Source organism: Melopsittacus undulatus, chromosome 1, assembly GCF_012275295.1.
Source record: "Melopsittacus undulatus isolate bMelUnd1 chromosome 1, bMelUnd1.mat.Z, whole genome shotgun sequence".
Lineage (NCBI taxonomy): Eukaryota > Metazoa > Chordata > Aves > Psittaciformes > Psittaculidae > Melopsittacus > Melopsittacus undulatus.
In genome coordinates, this window is record NC_047527.1 from 89,226,324 (window position 1) to 89,243,843 (window position 17,520).

The 17,520-nt window shown below is 41.2% G+C and overlaps 1 protein-coding gene across 1 annotated transcript in view; it reads left to right on the plus strand.

The window, feature by feature from the left end:
- Positions 1–15,786, plus strand: part of SYCP2L (synaptonemal complex protein 2 like) — a 30,014-nt gene extending 14,228 nt beyond the window's left edge. Inside the window, exons 19-33 of the mRNA XM_034060342.1 lie at positions 572–617; positions 1,629–1,714; positions 3,321–3,369; positions 4,314–4,369; positions 4,441–4,449; positions 5,243–5,394; positions 6,476–6,525; positions 8,395–8,458; positions 10,259–10,390; positions 11,088–11,212; positions 12,216–12,310; positions 13,735–13,834; positions 13,915–13,973; positions 14,555–14,624; positions 15,640–15,786. Of these exons, the coding sequence (XP_033916233.1) occupies positions 572–617; positions 1,629–1,714; positions 3,321–3,369; positions 4,314–4,369; positions 4,441–4,449; positions 5,243–5,394; positions 6,476–6,525; positions 8,395–8,458; positions 10,259–10,390; positions 11,088–11,212; positions 12,216–12,310; positions 13,735–13,834; positions 13,915–13,973; positions 14,555–14,624; positions 15,640–15,786 (1,240 nt within the window). The remainder of the gene's footprint in view (positions 1–571; positions 618–1,628; positions 1,715–3,320; positions 3,370–4,313; positions 4,370–4,440; positions 4,450–5,242; positions 5,395–6,475; positions 6,526–8,394; positions 8,459–10,258; positions 10,391–11,087; positions 11,213–12,215; positions 12,311–13,734; positions 13,835–13,914; positions 13,974–14,554; positions 14,625–15,639) is intronic.
- The last annotated feature ends 1,734 nt before the right edge of the window (positions 15,787–17,520 follow it).

The following is a 17,520-nucleotide window of genomic DNA, read 5'->3' on the forward strand; positions in this document are numbered from 1 at the left end:
TGGTTTTGTTATCCCTCCCCTGAGGTTTTGGTGCATGTGATTTTGAGGTTTATTCCATCACTTATAAAGTGGGGAAAAAATTAAATCTGTTTGGCCACCCTGGCTAGCAAGGCTAGCTGCCCAGAATTATAGCACTTTGGAGTTGCAGAATGATGATGTTTGGCTGCTAGTTTGGCTGCTGCTTTGGTGTGACTTTATTTCTCATCATGGGTTTAATCCAAACACAAGACAAACACACAGCTGTATTAAAGAGAGTTTAACTTCAGCTATGTAACTGGAGCTCACCAGATATGTAGCTATTCATAATGAGGACCCATGACCTTTGTGAAACGTTGTTTAAATCAGAGTTCACCTTGGCATCAGTAATACCTTTTTTTTCCAGAAATTTGCAGGGCAGCATTTCTTATCGTTAATAAGCTGGACTTTTGTAGAGCTACCATTCAGCTTTCTTCCCTGCACACCTTTCATACCACTGCTTTGATGTTAATTGGTGCAAGGGTTGTGTTTGGTTTTTTTTTTTTTTTACCCCCTCTCTGCACTGCATTCCCCTCATGTGTCCTCTTATCCCCAGTGAGAAGCCCATAGAAGAAGCATCCATGAAGGAATCAACACCAAAGGTATGTTTGCCTTGGGCCCCACCTGAGCAAAGAGACAAGAGGCAGAGATAGCCTGGTGAAGCTGCAGAAGAAAGTTGGGTTGGATTGAGTCACTCCTGCTTTTGAGCCCTGTCCTGAGCCGGTGTGGTGTCATACCTGGTGTAATGTGCCATTTAGCGCCAGGAGTGAGCTGCAGAGGCAACAGCTGACAACCTCATTCTGGTGTGGTTCAACAAAGTAAGTCAAGCTCAGATGAGTTTATTCAGTGTATATACCACCTGATCCTGGTATATATACTGAATATGTATGCGTACAATGTATATGTGCCTGTGCCCAGGAGCAAACTGTCCCGGCCCTGCATAGTACAAACTCATATGTCACAAGACTTGTGTGTGGTCTGTAAGACTAAACATTTGCTTTCCTTCAGGAAACAAGTTTTGGAAGTCTGCAGGAATATTTATTCAGTTTTGTATCTGAGCTCTAATGGTTCGACCACGCTATATCTCTTCCTGTGCTCCTGGCATAGGAGCTTGCAACCAGGACAAGTTAACAAGTAGCTGCATTTCATTACACAACTCAAGTACTTGGAAATTTCTATAGATTTGTCCAGGTGTACAAATAAAAGTAATGCACAAGAGAAATTAAATTCCCAAAGTGATAGTTTTAATTTGAAGTACTTAAGTAGGTACTTGGCTTTCTTAGTTAGAAATAACATTTTAAATTTATTCTTGGGCTTACACTTCCAGATACTAGTTTTAGATTTTCTTATTATTATTTTAACAGTTCAAAGGTTTTGTAACACTTGCCCACTGTACAATGAATTCAAAGCTTTTGAATTACTTCTTTCTGTATCCTCACCCTCTTGGCACCCCAGTTTCAGCTCTGGGAGTCCTATGCTTACTGATAAAGAACTGTGGGAAACAGTTGTACCTGGACAGTTGCAATAGGAAGAATGAAGTTTTCAGGCATGCCTGACTTCTGCTTTTAGCAGGCTCCAGGATATGAATGTGACTTCATGTATTGTGGTTTTAGGTACTGCCACTCTCTTCTCAGAATAATGCTACTTGGGAAAAAGGAAAAAGAAAGAAGAGTTTGGCCAACCAGAGGACTGAAGGCAGGTATGACACACGATGGCACGTATGACACAGAAGTCCTGTGCCTGTGCGGGGACTAGTGTACCAGGTGATTTTAGACCATTTCTAGTGCTAATGTGGGGAGGGTGAGCCCATGGGGGGGCTGTCTGAACAGGACAGACAGCAGAAAAAGCAGGAGGCTACAGAGGTTCATAAGTTACCTTAGTGTGATGAACCTTTGGGTCCCAAAAGTGATGAGATCTTCAGAAGCTAACCCTGATCAGCCAAAAATGACCTCATGTCTGTGATACTATGTCATGTTGGCTTTTCTGTTTTTCCTCACCCAAATGTAATCCTCCCATCCTCTAGTGAGTGAAGTTATGAGTGGCAGCTTCCTTCACAAATATGTGAGCTTTTTCTGATATTGTGCAGGTTCTTTGGAATTGTGTGTCCTGCAGTTTCAGAATGGTCTCTTTATTTGATTGTCCCCTTCCCTCATGCCGTACATTGGTCTGCTGATGCTCAAAGTTGGTGCTGCTGCAGGCAGAAGCACACAAGGGTTTGAGCGCAATATGCAGTCTGCAGCACTGGAAGTCTGTCTTGTTGCACCCTCCTCCTGTGCTCTCTGCCAAGTGCAGTGTGCAAGTTTATGTCTTCTGCTGGGCAGCAGAGCAAACGAATTGTACATGAGGATCTCTGCTGCAGCTCTGGCTGTTCTGGGGCTTCCTTGGGTGTCCTGCTTCAGCCTACTGACCCTTAGCTTAAAAAAAACCCAACTTAATGTTTAGATTAATTTTTGATTGATCGTAGATAAGAATGGGTAAATTTGCTGCAGGACTTGATCATTACTAAAGGCTGAGTTTTAAGACCAAACGATTTGCCACAGCAAATACCAGTTGTAAAACAGGAGCAGCAGCATGGAAGTTAGAGGTGGAGAGCTTCTTAGTTTGGTCGTTGTGCTCCCTCTAGTGTTTAATCTCAAAAATGAACGTTTCTTTGGGAAACTTGTTTAGTGACGAGCTCAGTCTTTCAGTCTTCCTGCTCCTTCGCTAGCAAGAAGGGGAAGGCGTGCTCTATGTTGGGCAATAATTCCTAGGATTTTTTTAAATAGTTACAGTTTGGAGAAAGAAAAAGTTGAGTTAAAGTACAGTTAAATGTTGAAGGAAGTGAAAACGAATCTAAATGCATACAGAGAACTGATTAGAGAGCAAACATTAAATGTTAGACTTTTAATCACCATTACATGGATGTTTTTTTCCTCTTAGATGCTTCTGAAATTCTCTTTCCATTCGTGATTTCTTCCTACCACGTATTGTTATTGGTGACGTGGGAACAAAACATCTATGATATACTGGGAATAGGTTAATTTGTGTCTTCTGAATATTTCTCTTAAATTACAAACGAAAGAGTGAGAATCAAGACAGGCAATGATAGAGACTAAGTAGGAAAGGAATAAGCTATTTTCTGTTTGGATTTTTTTTTTTTAATATTTTTAGGCATATAAGGTATCGGAGTGCTTACTGTGTAACAGAGTTCATAGGGGAAGGGAGCAAACCCAAACCCTGTTATCCCCCATATTCTTTGTGAAATTCTATAGGCTGACTCTTCACAATTGTATGTATGTCACTGTCACATATACGTTGCCTTGCAGGAAGGAAATTTATGACTTTGAAAATTCAGACTCTGCAAGTCATGAAAAGGTAAAGTTGAGACAGAAGCTGTCAAGAGATGTGTTAAGGCCCTAGCTCAGCAGCTAACAGAGTAGTAACTTGAAGCAGGGGATGTCTGTTACTGCAGAAATGCAGGAAGGAGGATGTGCTGTTATAACAAACCAGACAAGTGGGAATCTGAGGTTCTTGAGCTTTCTGGTTGGTGCTAGACGCAGGAAATTTTTTTTGGGGGGATGGGGTGGGGTGTTGGGGAGAATGTTCATCATTGCTTGCATTTTGTGGTGGGTAACATATGATAAAACCAACTGCAACAGAAATTTGAGCTGTTGCTTGACTAAGGCCATGGAACATCTTTGCAGTTGAAGGCCAAACTCTGTTTGCCTTTTACTGAATATTGAAAGCAGATTGCTGAGTGCCCTTTGCTTTGCACTCTTCAGCTAAACTAGAGGTGACTGAAATCTGTTTCAAGCCATACTTTGCATGTTGGGAGGGCCTGGTTAAAGGCAGTACTCACAAAACTTCTGTTGCAAATTCTGCTTCCCTTGTATTTGCAGACCTAGAAAAAAATAAATTAAAAATTAGTTCGTGTGCCTGCTTTGAAGTTTTGACCAATGGGGGTTTTCTGAGAAAGCCTAAAACTTGCTTCTGGTGGCTTCCGTCAAAGTGGCTCCACTATACAAACCCCTTGGCTTTCAGCCTTTTCCCTGGTGCAGGGACTGTCACTGCTGCCTGCTAATGCAGAGGCAATGGGTGTTGAATGGAACATCCCTTATTTCTTGCCACTGGGTGTCAGCATAAACCACTGCTTCACGGTACCCTGCCCCTCGTCCTGGATTCAGAGCCGGTCCCATACTGTGTGCTGCATTTTGGCCATGCTATAGTGGAGTTACTGCTCCATTTCTGATATATGTTAATTTTGTAGATTATCTTATGGGGTAATTGGACTTTAAGACAAATACCTGTTTTTCTTTTAGGTTGCTGAAGCTAAAGAAAGGTTCCTTGGCCAGAAAGTTTCCTCACAAAGTCAGAGGTACAGGGTTATATATGCACCATTTATGAACATTTTTCTCTGTGAATAAAGAGTTCATTGCATTAACTAAGCTGCTTTAAGTTAAGAGCAAAAAGTTGTGTGATGTTTCTAATAAAATAGTTCCTTGCTTAGCTGCCACGGTATCTATGTTATAGCAAGCTGCCAGGGACTTGCTACCTATAAGTATGTAGCCTATTTTTTTCTTTTAAAAGATGTTAATTTCCACGTATCTCTGAATTGTTACTTTGAGAAACCAATCAAAGAAGAAAAGCTTGGCTAATGACTGAATATTAACAGTTTGGTTCTCCTGCTGATCTGTTATGGAGACCCCTGCCATTACTATTCAGCTGTGTCCCTTCTGCAGTTCTGTGACATGCTAGTGCAATGTGTGCTATTCTAACTCATGGCTTTATGGGTTATTTGGCAGGAGTTCTGAAATAGGAAATAAGAATGAGGAATCAAACAAGATTGAGAGAAGTCGGGTAGGTTGCCTGTGCTTTTTCATCCCTAGAGCCTTTGGCTGCTGTATGTATCCACTTGTATGACTTGTTAGTGCCCTTAAAGAGGCTGAAGCTTAAGGCTTACCCAGTGCAGAGGAGGAGTAATGTGAGTCTGGTAGCCTCAAAATAGTCCACGTGTTGCTGCTGAAAGTGCTCTGGGTGCACCAGGACTGCCAGACCAAACAGTGAATGTCTGTTCATTTTTTCCTTCTGTGCTCTTAGATGCAGCTCAGGCATGCTAAGGCTTTCCTCCTTGCAAGAGCTCTCCTATTTAGATACAAGAGAGAGCAAGAGATGAAGACAGAAGATGCTTCTGGGTGAATGGAGGGAATTGACTATGCAGGGCTTACTTCTAATAGTGTCTTTAGTCCAGTTACAGGAAACATCTTTTCTCTGAAAGCAACAATGAAAACACAAGCACTGGTCAGAGTGAAAAAAGTTGGATTCTTGACTTTCAGAAGCAGCCACTGCCAAAACTTCATGACTATACCAGAAAAAGAACCCGGGTGAGAAGTAAATTAAAAGGTAAGCTTAGTCCCCTGTTGACATCCAACTACACATGATGTGCTGTACTGCAGATAAACAAATGGCTGATGATGGTTTGAAAAAGGAGGATTAGGCTAAGTCCTGGTCCAAGAGGGAGAGAGCTGGCTTGAGGCCAGCAGTGAGGGGTGCCCTTTGGAGGAGGTGCATTGCGCACCCTTGTGCTTGGAGAACCAGGCTCCTGAAGAACTCACTTCCTTGAATGGGATTCAAATGTACAGGTGAAAATTGGGCACCTAAATGTCTGTGTGGGTGCATCCATGTGAGTAATGAGGCTGAAGCCATGGGTGCTGAGCTGATGGCTGTGTTGGTGCTCTTGAAAACAAGAGGAGGAAGATCTCTCTGGAGCTGCTATACCTTCTCCACTCCTTGTCTCTCCAGAAATACAATTGACTTGGGGAATAAGCCTTGAAAAAACACATAGTGTGCAGACAGTGGCACTCTGCTCCCTGTTTTATACACTGATAGGCCAGTTGTCCTCCAAGTGACTTCCAAAATTACATGTGATGATAGCCAGCATTCTCTGATCCAGCATTCTCTGCTGCTGTTCTAACAACAGCAAACCTCCCCTGTGGCCATGCTCCATGGCTGTGTAGGTACTGCAACCTCCAAATTCAAACTAAATTGTCCTGGAAGTTGGAATGTCTTTGTCCTCATGGAGGATGAGCCTTGCTCAGGTAGCTGGTTTCTGTAGGGATGGAAAAGCAAAAGAAACTTGAGGGAGAAATTGTATTTTATGTATTTCTGTCTGTTTCTGTGGGAGTTGTTCTCCTTTCCAGTGTCAGTCCATGTTCCCTGGATGGGACGTGGGCACCATCAGATGAGCAGCTGAGCCTGTGCCTCTTTTGGCAACTGCTCTGGATGCAGTGAGTTGTGTACATTTGCATAATCACATCTGACTTTGTTAGAAAGGGGCTTATTTGAAAGCATAAATGTTGTGCAATTTTCTCTTATAAATGCCTAGAAAACCAAACTCAAAACTGAGTTAGCCATAATGGAAAACTTAACTGGGTAAGGCACAAAATTACATCGTCAGTAATCAGGCAAGCTTCTCTTCTTGCAGTGCTTCCAGTGTCTTCCGCAAGTAGTGGCAGTGACCATCAGACAAAGAAGGTAAGGAGGTGTCATGCTTAGGTGCTTCAGATTTAAAAATATGACATGTGTAAGACATGTACAAGTTAAGTGGGAATCAATAAACTGGTGTTACCTATTTTCTCAAATGTTCTGATGGATAAATTAGACTGGCGAAGTATTGCTAAGACTGTGTTGGTCTATTAAACAGTGGGGAAAAAAGGTCTTAAGAAAACATGGGGAACTTCATAGAAAGAACTGTGTGTGAGCCCAAAGCCTGTTGTTCTGAAATGACAATATCTACTTTTGGCAGATGGGAAATTGGGCAGGAATTGCTTTGGGTGATACTTGCCTTGGGTGACACAGGTATCACTTTACATGAGTGAATTTGGCTCTAGAGTCCCACCAAGAGCTAGATCTGCCTATCCAAACACCTGCAGAAATCCCTTTTGGACTTTATCAGGTTTTGTCCCCATGCTGTCTTCTGCCCCATTCTCTGTGGTGCCTTAGGAAAGCTCACATTCAACTTTATATTTTACTGGCAATTTTTAGGGCTTTTATTCCAAGTCTTATGCTCATCCTGATCCCTGGTTCATTCATTGTCCTCCTCCACTCCCAGATTTAGCTCCAGGAAAACTAACCAGGGGTTATACTGATGGAGGAATTAGTGGACCACACACACATCAAGCAAATTAAAATACAATTTAACAATGCCAGGCTTTTCCAGTGCCCAGCTGCTATGTGCTGCATATCAAATGTTTTGGAAAGGTCTCCACATAAACAGAAAAAGCCTTCCAGAACTGGTAGTTGCATTAGAAGCTCTTATTTTCCCCTGGAAGCCTTTTCTCCTTTGACTAAAATGCTATAATTCCACTATGTAACTCTAATAGCTAGAGGGAGAACTTACACATGCATGGAACTTCAGGTCAGAAATCTCCTTCAGTGTTAGAGAGATAGCTATCAGTATGTAAGGCATATCTAAACTTTAATCTCTGTTTTTAGTGTGTTTAAAAAACAAACCAAACAAGACCATTCCCCCCCAAATGTGACCCAGGCCCCTACTTCTGTAGTAATGTTTAAGTAAAATACATGCTTAGACTTGCTTTTGATTTAGCAGGGGGCATCAGGGCAAAGAGCTCAAAGGGAAGTGCTAAGGAAAAAAAGTGCACTCAACTCCAAGGGAGATGTACCTGCAGTGGATCCTGATGGTATTTATTTTTTAATCTTCAATGCATTATAAAAGTTGTTTTGATATGTGTGGGCATGTACTTTGTGTGTGTCTTTTGAAATTTAATTCTTAATTTTGTTTTTCTTGTATTTTCTTCATAAACACTCTGCCTTGTGATGTATCTTGTAATGGTTATGAGGGCTGGATATTGTTTCTACATAGTCTCTTGGGCAGGGAGAACATTGGCTAATGAACTACGTGGGACTAATGAAAGGTGAAGGAATGAACTTAATTGACAGCCAGAAATAAAGCAGCTTTTGGGACTGAGTTTGAGCCACTGGCTCTTCCCTGTGTGAAGAGATAAAGGAGAGGCTGGTGGGTTTTTTTGTTTGTTTTTTTTTTTTTTAATACATTTATCATTAGATTGAGGTTTGCAGTCAATAAAGGATTCAACCTCTATTGCCTGTGTTGTCTGGCTGATCTCTCATGCAGATGAAAGCCTGTCAGAGGAGCTTGAAGGGGGACAGCTATTTCTTGATGCATCTGCCAAGAGCTACTCCAGTGATGAGGAGAATACCACGCAGGTGCAGTATGCAGCACTTAAACTCCTAATCTGCTTTCAGGCTACTTCTCTAAAACCAGTGCATCGTATCACTTTTCTTCCTATAAGTACACAAGTTCCTGAGAGCTTGACTGTAGTGCAGGGTGGATACCTACTTATTTTGTTTTCCTTCTGTCCTTAGGTGTTTCACAATGCATCTGCCGAATTGTCAAGAGAAGAAGAAAGTTTTAAGCGGAAGGACTCAGGTTGGTTAGTCTCAATAACATGGAAGAGTTCTTTAGAAGTAGAAGTGGATGTTGCCAAAGTTGTCATTCTTTTGAAAAAAAAAACCAAATAACAACTGAGTTTTTGGAGATACTTTTTGCAGAAGAAATACCTTCTACTTCTCTGTTCTATATATCATGACAGACTGTGGTAAGATGCTTATACATGCATTCCTGGATTTATTTCTAACACTTAAATCCTGTCCTTGATCAGGGAAACTCATAGTATGGCTATTTTACTATACAGGGAAACTCATAGTATAGCTGTTTAGAGCTGTGGATTTACAAAGAGACCCAAGAGACACACAAAACCTAATTTTTAATGATCTGAAAGTGCCCTGCAATTTCAGTTTAAGAAACAAGCATCCCTGAAAGCTGATGACCTTATTTTTAAATACCTAAGAATATAGATGTAGACTACTATGAAGTATTTGGTAAATAACTTGTACTGATGCTTATTACTGTTGTATCTTTTTTTTTAGATAAGTGGCACTTAGGGACTTTTAAAACATGAATCTGAACTTTCACAAACTAATTCAAAACTGCAGCACAGTCTCTGTGACTGGAAACAAGTGAATTTTGACAAAGTCAAGCAGAAACGGGCTGTCTTCATTCTAATATTGCTCATGATGATGCAATTCTGAGAGGTTTAGTTGTGGTTATGAGCCAAGTCACTGAAGCTTTGGTCTTGGATAAAAGCATCCCATATCTCGTGAACTATGTTTGTGTTCCCAATATGTCTCTTACCTGTCCAGTATTTGCAGAATATACCTTCAGTGCACCAACATATCTACTTAATTTTGGGGGAAGATAAGTGATGAGGACTTAATATTTATCAGTTTTTACTGTACAGTCTTAAAGTTGGAGGGGAGTTGATACCACATGAAAGCATAAGTAGGGTTATATTCAGAAATTCTGGGTGTAGTCTGTGATTGCATTTAAACTCTTGCTCTGTGAACCCTAAAGCTACTGCAATGTGCTCTTCATGCTTGGATTGTCCCCCTTGTCCTGGGTTCCACCATCTTTCTGCTTTCTTCCCTGTGGAGGCTCCAGAGAGGTGGTTGGTCAAACACAGACACTTCATTGAGCTCAGTGAAGTGAAGAGTGAGACAAAAGGATGATTTTCGTTTTTTGCAGATTTTCCTCAAAATATGCACTGCAGCCTCCTTCACCGTGTTTTTAAGGGTTTTTCTGGGTCAGAAGCAATTGCACAGCAACTTTAGTGAAGCTGCAGGGAAGGCAGTTGTTATAAGCGTGTTTAGCTTTTCTCTCTCTTCTGTATTTGTGGTGGGTAGTTTTGTTGTTTTTTTTTATTTGTAGGGGTTTTTTTTTCGCTTTTTTGGGGGGAGGTTTTTTGTGGGTTTGTTTTTTGGTTTTGTTTTTTTTTTTACATAGCTGAATTTAGCCTAGGAGCAAAGGAGCATAAACAGACTGTGAGCTTGGACTGGAAAAGAGAATGGGAAGAAGGTGCACAAGAAAGTTTATGATTAGAGTAGTGGGTCAAGAAATGAAATTGTCTTTAGGATGGAGGCATGCTAGCATTCCAGTTACTTGCATAGCACTTGGCAGTCTATTTGTCTGCTTTTGTGAGGGAAGAGGCTTGCTGATGATGTCTTAACCAGTCCTGTAAGAGTGTTGCCAGACCCTGAAATGAAGTTGCCCGCTTTTCTGCAGCATTGGTAATTACAGTTGTGGTTTCTTATTGAATAGCTGGTAGGTACAACCACATACCTCATCCAAAAGAGCAGGTCTTTTCTGAACCATCTTCTGTTCTCTTTCTAGATGTACTAAGTGGTACAGCTACAAAAAAGCTTAAATTTTCCAGATGGGAAAGAAATCATTTGTCCACTGACAATTCCTATAAGTCAAGGAAACTTGTTAATTCAGTAGAAAAAGAAGTGGAGATCCAGACAGGTAAAGTCAAGTTGGCAATTAAGGTGAAGATTTTAAATGCTCTCAGCTTTTCTTTATGGATGGTAGAAATCATAGTCATGTGGAAGCTTGAAGAGGTGTCTGTAGGGGAGGTTATATTCTCAGCAGGTGTGTGTTGTGGCACTGAAATTGGACACCACATATACAGAGGTGTGAATGGTAATTTGGGTTCCCTAACCAAAATCAACTGGGGAAGCTGCTTTACAATGTTTGCATTTTTCTAGTCTTTCTGAGTAATTATTGCCCAGAGTTACTAAAAAACAAAACAAACAAAATAATGAGGAAAGTTACTGCAGAACATTGCAAACTCTGAACAGAAAGCAACAAATAAACATAAGACACAAATACAGTGGCCTGAATTTGGTTTTTTGTTTCTTTTTTTTTTTTCCCTTGTGCTGTGCTTTTGCCTTGAGTTTTCTACATCTGTTGTTCTTTGGTTAGTATCGTGCTGCCTCTTATAAGCATGATACTAACCAAAGAATAATAGCTTTCTAACAAATCTTTGTCAATGCATTTTGGACTAGTTTCCTTCTTGCTTGTGAGCTCTAGAAGAACAAGACTCAAATTCCAGCTCCGTAACAAATGTCATTCTCATGAATGATAAACCCATCTGCAGCAGGAGGGTTTATGTTCCAATAAACCCTCCCATGTGGTGCTAACTGCATACACTTTCTTCTAGGTCAGGAAATGGACAATAATGTGGATGATGTATTTCTTTCTGAGATGCCGCATGAAGACTTCGGTGATTTAGGGGTGATTACTGCATTTGAAAGCTTTATCGGCCAACTAAAGAAATTATTCTTGGTAATGTGCAGTCTCTTAACATGATCCATGTGTGGCATTTTCCAATAGTATGTGAAATTACCTTTTTATCACCAAGGGAGTTGATGAAAATATCCTGTCTGCTTTTTGTGCCCAGGAGCAGCAGGGTTTTGGTTGTAGTGTCTGTTAATCTGGAGATCTTGGAGTTATGTAGATTTTACAGAATACTTCTGGGAAGTATTACAGAAAAGGTGTAAAGGAAGTTTTAATTAATTTTTTTTTCCATTTTTGTCTTATTTGGATGTCAGAAGATCAAATTTGGTTAGGTTCTTCAAGTATGTCCTTCAGAGAGAAGGAACAAAGCTTTTTAAAAGGTAATCCAGGACAGTGGGAGTGTACCCACACTGGAGCTGTGCATTGTTGTCTTATAGGCACATTTCTAAAGTACAGAAACTCCCTTTTGGAGCATAGAGCAGTTTCACTATGATGAAAACGATGCAAATTTGTCATAATGAAAAACAAAGCAATACAGGCTGCACCTGTTGGCTAGAACATGTGTGAATCTATAAGAACACTCTTGTATCTTTGGGATTAATGATACTTAGAGGTGGTTGCACAACTGGTAGTCTATAAGCTTTATTCTTGGTTCACTCAACTGTATAGACATACTTGAGATGCAGTAGAAGTTACTGTTACTGTTGATTTAGTTGTAGCAAGTAATGTGGACATTAAACCAAGTTTAATATGAGGGGACAGTATCTGATTCATTACAAAGTCTCTGTGTGTTTAAAAGCTTTGTACACACCTGAAGTTTCATGGGTTGCACAGAGGTTTGCTGGTCTAATTAGTGTGGCTGAATGAAACCAGTTTACATTTGCAGTACCCTGCCCATGTGTCATCTCAATTCAGTTAAAACTTGCCTTAAGGTGGTTTCCACGAAGCAACCCATGGAGGGATTTGTGTTCCAGGGAAATGTTTTGCAAATTAGGGTTCTAGATTTTCGCTTGCGCCATTGCTCATCTATAACATTGCATTCTATGGCTAGTCCCGGTATAAACGGATGGAGACCAGTGCACAGAATGCCCTGAGGACTTCAGAGAAGAAGATGTCCCTGCTGCTGAGCCAGATACACGAATGCAGGTGAGCTCTCTACTGCTGGCTGAAAATGGCTTCAGTTTTGTGTAATTTTGATATAGAAAGCAATGCCCCTTTCTAAGTGAACCTAGCAGTAAGCTACTGCACTATAGGCAAAAATAACTTGTGTGCATGTCTCTTGCTTTTTTTGTCAGAGTTTCAGAAGTTTAGCTCCTGTGATTTATCCTGATTTTTCCTGTAAGGGGAGAGTGGATGGATGAGTTAATGCAAAGCAAGCTTCAGTTGGGAGCTGATGGAGTCCTTGGACTGTCTTTTGATTGTCAGCAGTGTTCACAAATATGTTTAGAAACCCCCCTGTTATGCTTAGTAGCTTCTGTTCCTACATCTTTTAATAAAGAAGCCAGACTGAAGTGGGGGAGAAGAAAAGTTAACGGGTCTGTTATAAACCCATTTCTCTCAATTTGTTTCCCAAGTACAAAACAAGTGCAGTTAGTGGATTTTACTGGAACTCACCAGATGGGGTTTAAAGAAGGTCCTTTTTCTTTGCAGGTTGTCAAATTTCTCTGATAGGAGCTAGATTAAAAAAACCCAAACAATTAGGATATTTATGGAGTTCTTATAAAATAAATACAAGCACAGCCTAAGGTATGATTAAGTCTGTCAGGTGTCTGTGTCTACTACGCATTCAGTTTGCAGGATTTAGATCAAATGTAGGATGAAATAATAGCTTTTAAAGTGCAAAATCCTTGATATCAATAGGATCTCTGAGTAGAATTTGCTTGTTTTTAAGGTATATGGGGAAGTTTGTGTTCCAGAAACAAAATTGGGTACATTTAGGGGTGGAAGAGTTGATGGGTAAGATCTGATGGATGTGAGATGCTGCCATGCTTTTATGTTATGAACTAAATAATCCAGAGCCAACCAGAACTGCTGTAGAGTGGGGACAAAGCTGTGCCAAATTTCTCCTAGAAGTGTAGTTTCTAAAGTCACCATCAGATGATATCTTGGTATCCTACTGTCATGGGAAAGGTGGCAAATCCAAGCAAATAAGGCTGTTGCTGGTCAAGGTTTAGAAATCACTGGCATCCTGTGGTAACACAGTGTGCATGTATTAAACCCATAGTAGGAAAATCTATCAGAGGTTACTTGGGCCAAGATGGTGTCTTTGGTTCTGGGAATCTGCTGAAATTCCCGAAAGCTGAGGAAGAGCATGCAGGGCAAGTATTGCACACTGGCCCTCCCTCACTGCCTGGTAATTGTGACGGGCTGTTTATCTAAACTCATGTTCAGTTTAACCTGGTTCAGCTATTCACTTGCTCTCTGACATACCTGAGAACAAAACTGCTCCATGTAGTTCAGTGAGGATGTTTGCTTCTGCCTGAAGGTAGCTTTGATGCTGAAGGGATTTGCAACATCTTTGTGCTTCTGTACATTAAAGCGTTAAACTTGTTTCTGTTTTCTATCACTAGGCTGACTAAGCTGGAGACCTTCCAGAAGACTCTCGTTGAAGACCTTGCCAGTCTTGAGAAGGAAACCCAACTCTTAGCAAGCATGGAGAAGGATGCAATGGTGTGTATGACTTTTTTTGTGCCAGCCTGTGGAGGTATCCCTTCCCATGTAATGGGGGTTTTCTTTGGGGCTCTTCTTAGGACTTCTGGAATGCACAGTTGCTCAAAGTGAATTCTTTCTGCAACCAGCAAAAGCAAAGGTACGTCTCTGCCAGCTGTCCTGCATGCCAGGTTGGATGAAGCCTTGGGTGACATGGTTTAGTGTGAGGTGTCCCTGCCCATGGCAGGGGGGTTGGAACTACATGATCTTAAGGTCCTTTCGAACCCTAACTATTCTATGATTCTATGCTTATGAGTCCTCTGATTGTCAAAAGTGGCACTGGTTAGGCTCTTGGTACACTTGCTGGTGTATCAGGAAATATTCTAAACCCAGTATGGCATCTCCAGTTGCAGTCTTTGCAGCCTTGTGAAGGTTTTGAACTGGGACTAGGGTGCAGTGAATGAGGGACTCTTTGCATGGGAAGTCATGTAGGATTAGCTCATGACTCAAGAGACCCGTACCAGGATCTGGAACAAGATGCACCCTCTAGTCACATCTGTATCTATGGGTCAGAAAGAGGCCAGCATTAAAGATGAAGTAAAAGATACTTTTGGTGTAAATGCTGGGGAAAAAAGTTGCAAAAGTGTGAATCCTCAGGTCTATTTTTATTGGTAAATCTGTACAAGCTTCATCAGTAAGTACTAACTCCTTACAAACTAGCTATGCTCACTTTTCTTACAGAATTCAGTCTGTTGACTCGGCCCTGGGTCAAACAGTCTGGGACTCTGCCACCACAACCCAAAATACAACGGTATGTGCAGTACATGAGTAGCTCTGTATGAGGGGTGTGCTCATACAGATGAGCACATGAGCATAAGATGCTGAAAACCATGAGCTTGTTTATTTTAGCTGTCAAAGCTGGAATTCTGAGTCTTTCCATAGTGAAAAGTTTCTGTTGTGAGCACTGAGTTGCCTCAGGGACATGGCCCTGTCCCTTACCATAGGTGCTCCTGATGAAGGACACTGTAAAAGAGGGGCAGGGCTGAGGGAAAGCAATCATATAATGGGAGCTGCTCATCCTGCAGCACTTGTTCCAGGGGGGTGCTTGAGAATTAAAAGCTGAAGCTAAATGTGCTTCTAAGATCTTTGCCGTTTCTTATGTAATGTGTTTGTATAAGCCTTTGAAATGTGTTTTGTTTCCTTCCCTGCAGTATGAACTCTCAACAAAGAAGTCAGTAGAAAAAAGCGTCTCCACTGTACCTTCTGACTAGCAAACCCCTGAATTCATTATTGCTCTTAGTATTTGAGCACGTTATGCAGTGCAGAGAAGATGATCATGTTGAAGGATGTTTATTGCTCTTAAATAGAAAGGAAAAAAAGGGAGAAGGAGTTTTTTTTTGGTTTTTTTTGTTTTTTTTTTTTTCTTAAAAGAAATATACACTGAGTGGTTCAGTTTTGGCCCCTGTGTTGACATGGTTAAGCTTTCTGCAAAATTGCAAGATGGGTCCATTAGATATCAAAGAAATAAAAAATGAACTAAATACCCTGAATTTAGCCATCGAACTGTTGCATGTACTGGCTTTGAGTATTTTACTAATACCTTTATCAAATGTAAAAGCACTTAATGATTGATTCCAAGTAAAATGTTGCTCAGTAGGATAAGAATCTCCTCACTTCTTTCCAATTGACACGTTGTGCATGTTGAAAAGGTACTCCAGAGTCCTATGTACCTGGCATGGCATATGTTAGGGTAGGTTTTCTTGGAGGATGAGCAGTGTGGGAACTGTTGTCTTGAAATCAGAGCCATCCAATTCTGGATAACTAAGGTGAAAGCACAGAGGGATCTACTGGATGTTGGCCAGATGCCTGATGGTAAGCTGGAGACTGTGGAGGGCAAGAAGCTTCGAACATTGCGGAGTAAACAGCAAGTGAAGCTGGAGAAATTTTTACAGCCAGCAACTATTGGCTTCTAAGAGAGCTCAAAGTACAGTGAGCAATGTTAGGATTAGACAAAATAGCATCAAGGGTTTCTTGAAAGAGAGTGACAGGTAAACCATCCTATTTAACATCATCCTCTGATTTGACAGAGTTCCCAAAATTACAGTTGCTCTTCACAAACTGCTTCTAATGCTACTACAGGCACAGTGTTGGTTCTAGTGCATCTTGCTGAATTTGTGTGAACATACCATGTTTCTAAGATTTGTGTTTCTATTCACTTAGCTTGTAAAACTGACCTCAGATTGCTGTGTGGATTGGAGTTGAGGAAATAATCCCCTGCACACAACATACCTTCATAACAAGCATGCACTCTGACAGGGTTTGTTTCATGACTGGATATCTTTTAGGAGGCTGAAACTGATCCTTCTAGAGATCATGCAGGGTAGTACCAGAACAGAAAACAGCAAAAAGCTGCTGTTGCGATCACACTGTCATTTTCTGGAGTTATTCCTTTAGCTTAAGTAGCTCTGACTAGACTTGGCATGAGGCGAGACTCCTTCATCCACATCAGGAGGTGATTGCTGCTTTTTTTTCTGGGCTGATATAAAAGAAAGGCCTATAACCCTGCCCTTCCCAGAGCTCCAGATCCTCTGGTCTTCCCCTCTCCTATTCACAATGCAAAGGGCTGAATTTGTGATTTCACATGCACTAGCTTGCGCTTCCTACTTTGAGGGCTAGTCCTGGTGTCCTGACAATGCTATATCTTTCTGCTGCTCTTCAGTGTCTTTCTAGCTACTGTTTGAATCCAGTCCCTCAAAGCACTCAGCCAAAACAACTGTCTTTTGGGAGATGAAACTGCAGCTTCTGAACAGCTCTACTTGCACCAGCTAAAGCTGTTTAGTTTTGCAGCCGAGTAACAGACTTTTCAGCATGCCTTGTGTCAAGCTGGTGTTGTGGTAAGCCGGGGTTGCACCAGCAGTGTCATTAACCAAAATAGGCTTGAAGATATCAGCTGGAGTGATGTGAACATCCTTCTTATTGCCTTGGTTGTACCAGGTCCAAAACAGAAAAGCATTTGGGGTTTTACTACCTTAGTAGTAAGATCCTGGGACTAGGATGAGCTGCCCTGTTGCTTGTTACAGTAACTCAGAGTTCACATTAGTGAATGTGAAGAGATGCTTTGTGCAATGTTTCTTCCTATCTTAAATACCAAAATGGTACTTCTAATACTTGCTGTGGAAATGTCTACATCCCATGGATTTATTACCCATGACCTGGTGGAACACGAAGAAACGGTGCTGATAACCTGCATCCTTCAGGCATGTGTCATCTGCTTTGGGGTGGATGTTGCCTTGGCCAATTTAGACTTGCTCCCCAGTATTTCCAAGGAGCTTATTGCCCAAAGGAAAGAGTTGAAATTTTTTTAGATACAATAATGGTTGATCTTTCATTTCTAAGATGTCATTTGATGGCTTCATTGCTCTCTAAGAGATGCTAAGCATTCAAGCTTTATCAGCACAACAGAGTAGAGGTGTAGCAAGTTCTGTTTTGCTGTTTCCCCACCCTTCATGTGTTCTGGCAGAATGCTGTTGGTGTCTTCTGTGACTGTAAAAATTTAGGAACATTTTTCATCCCAGTACCTTTGCTAGGTAATTTACAGAACCAAGACTGATGCTTGCTGTATCTGTCACTGTTGAGGGCCCATGTAACTTGTTGCTACAAAGCTTGGAAGGTGAGCATTAAACACTGCAGGGGGTGTGGATAAAAGA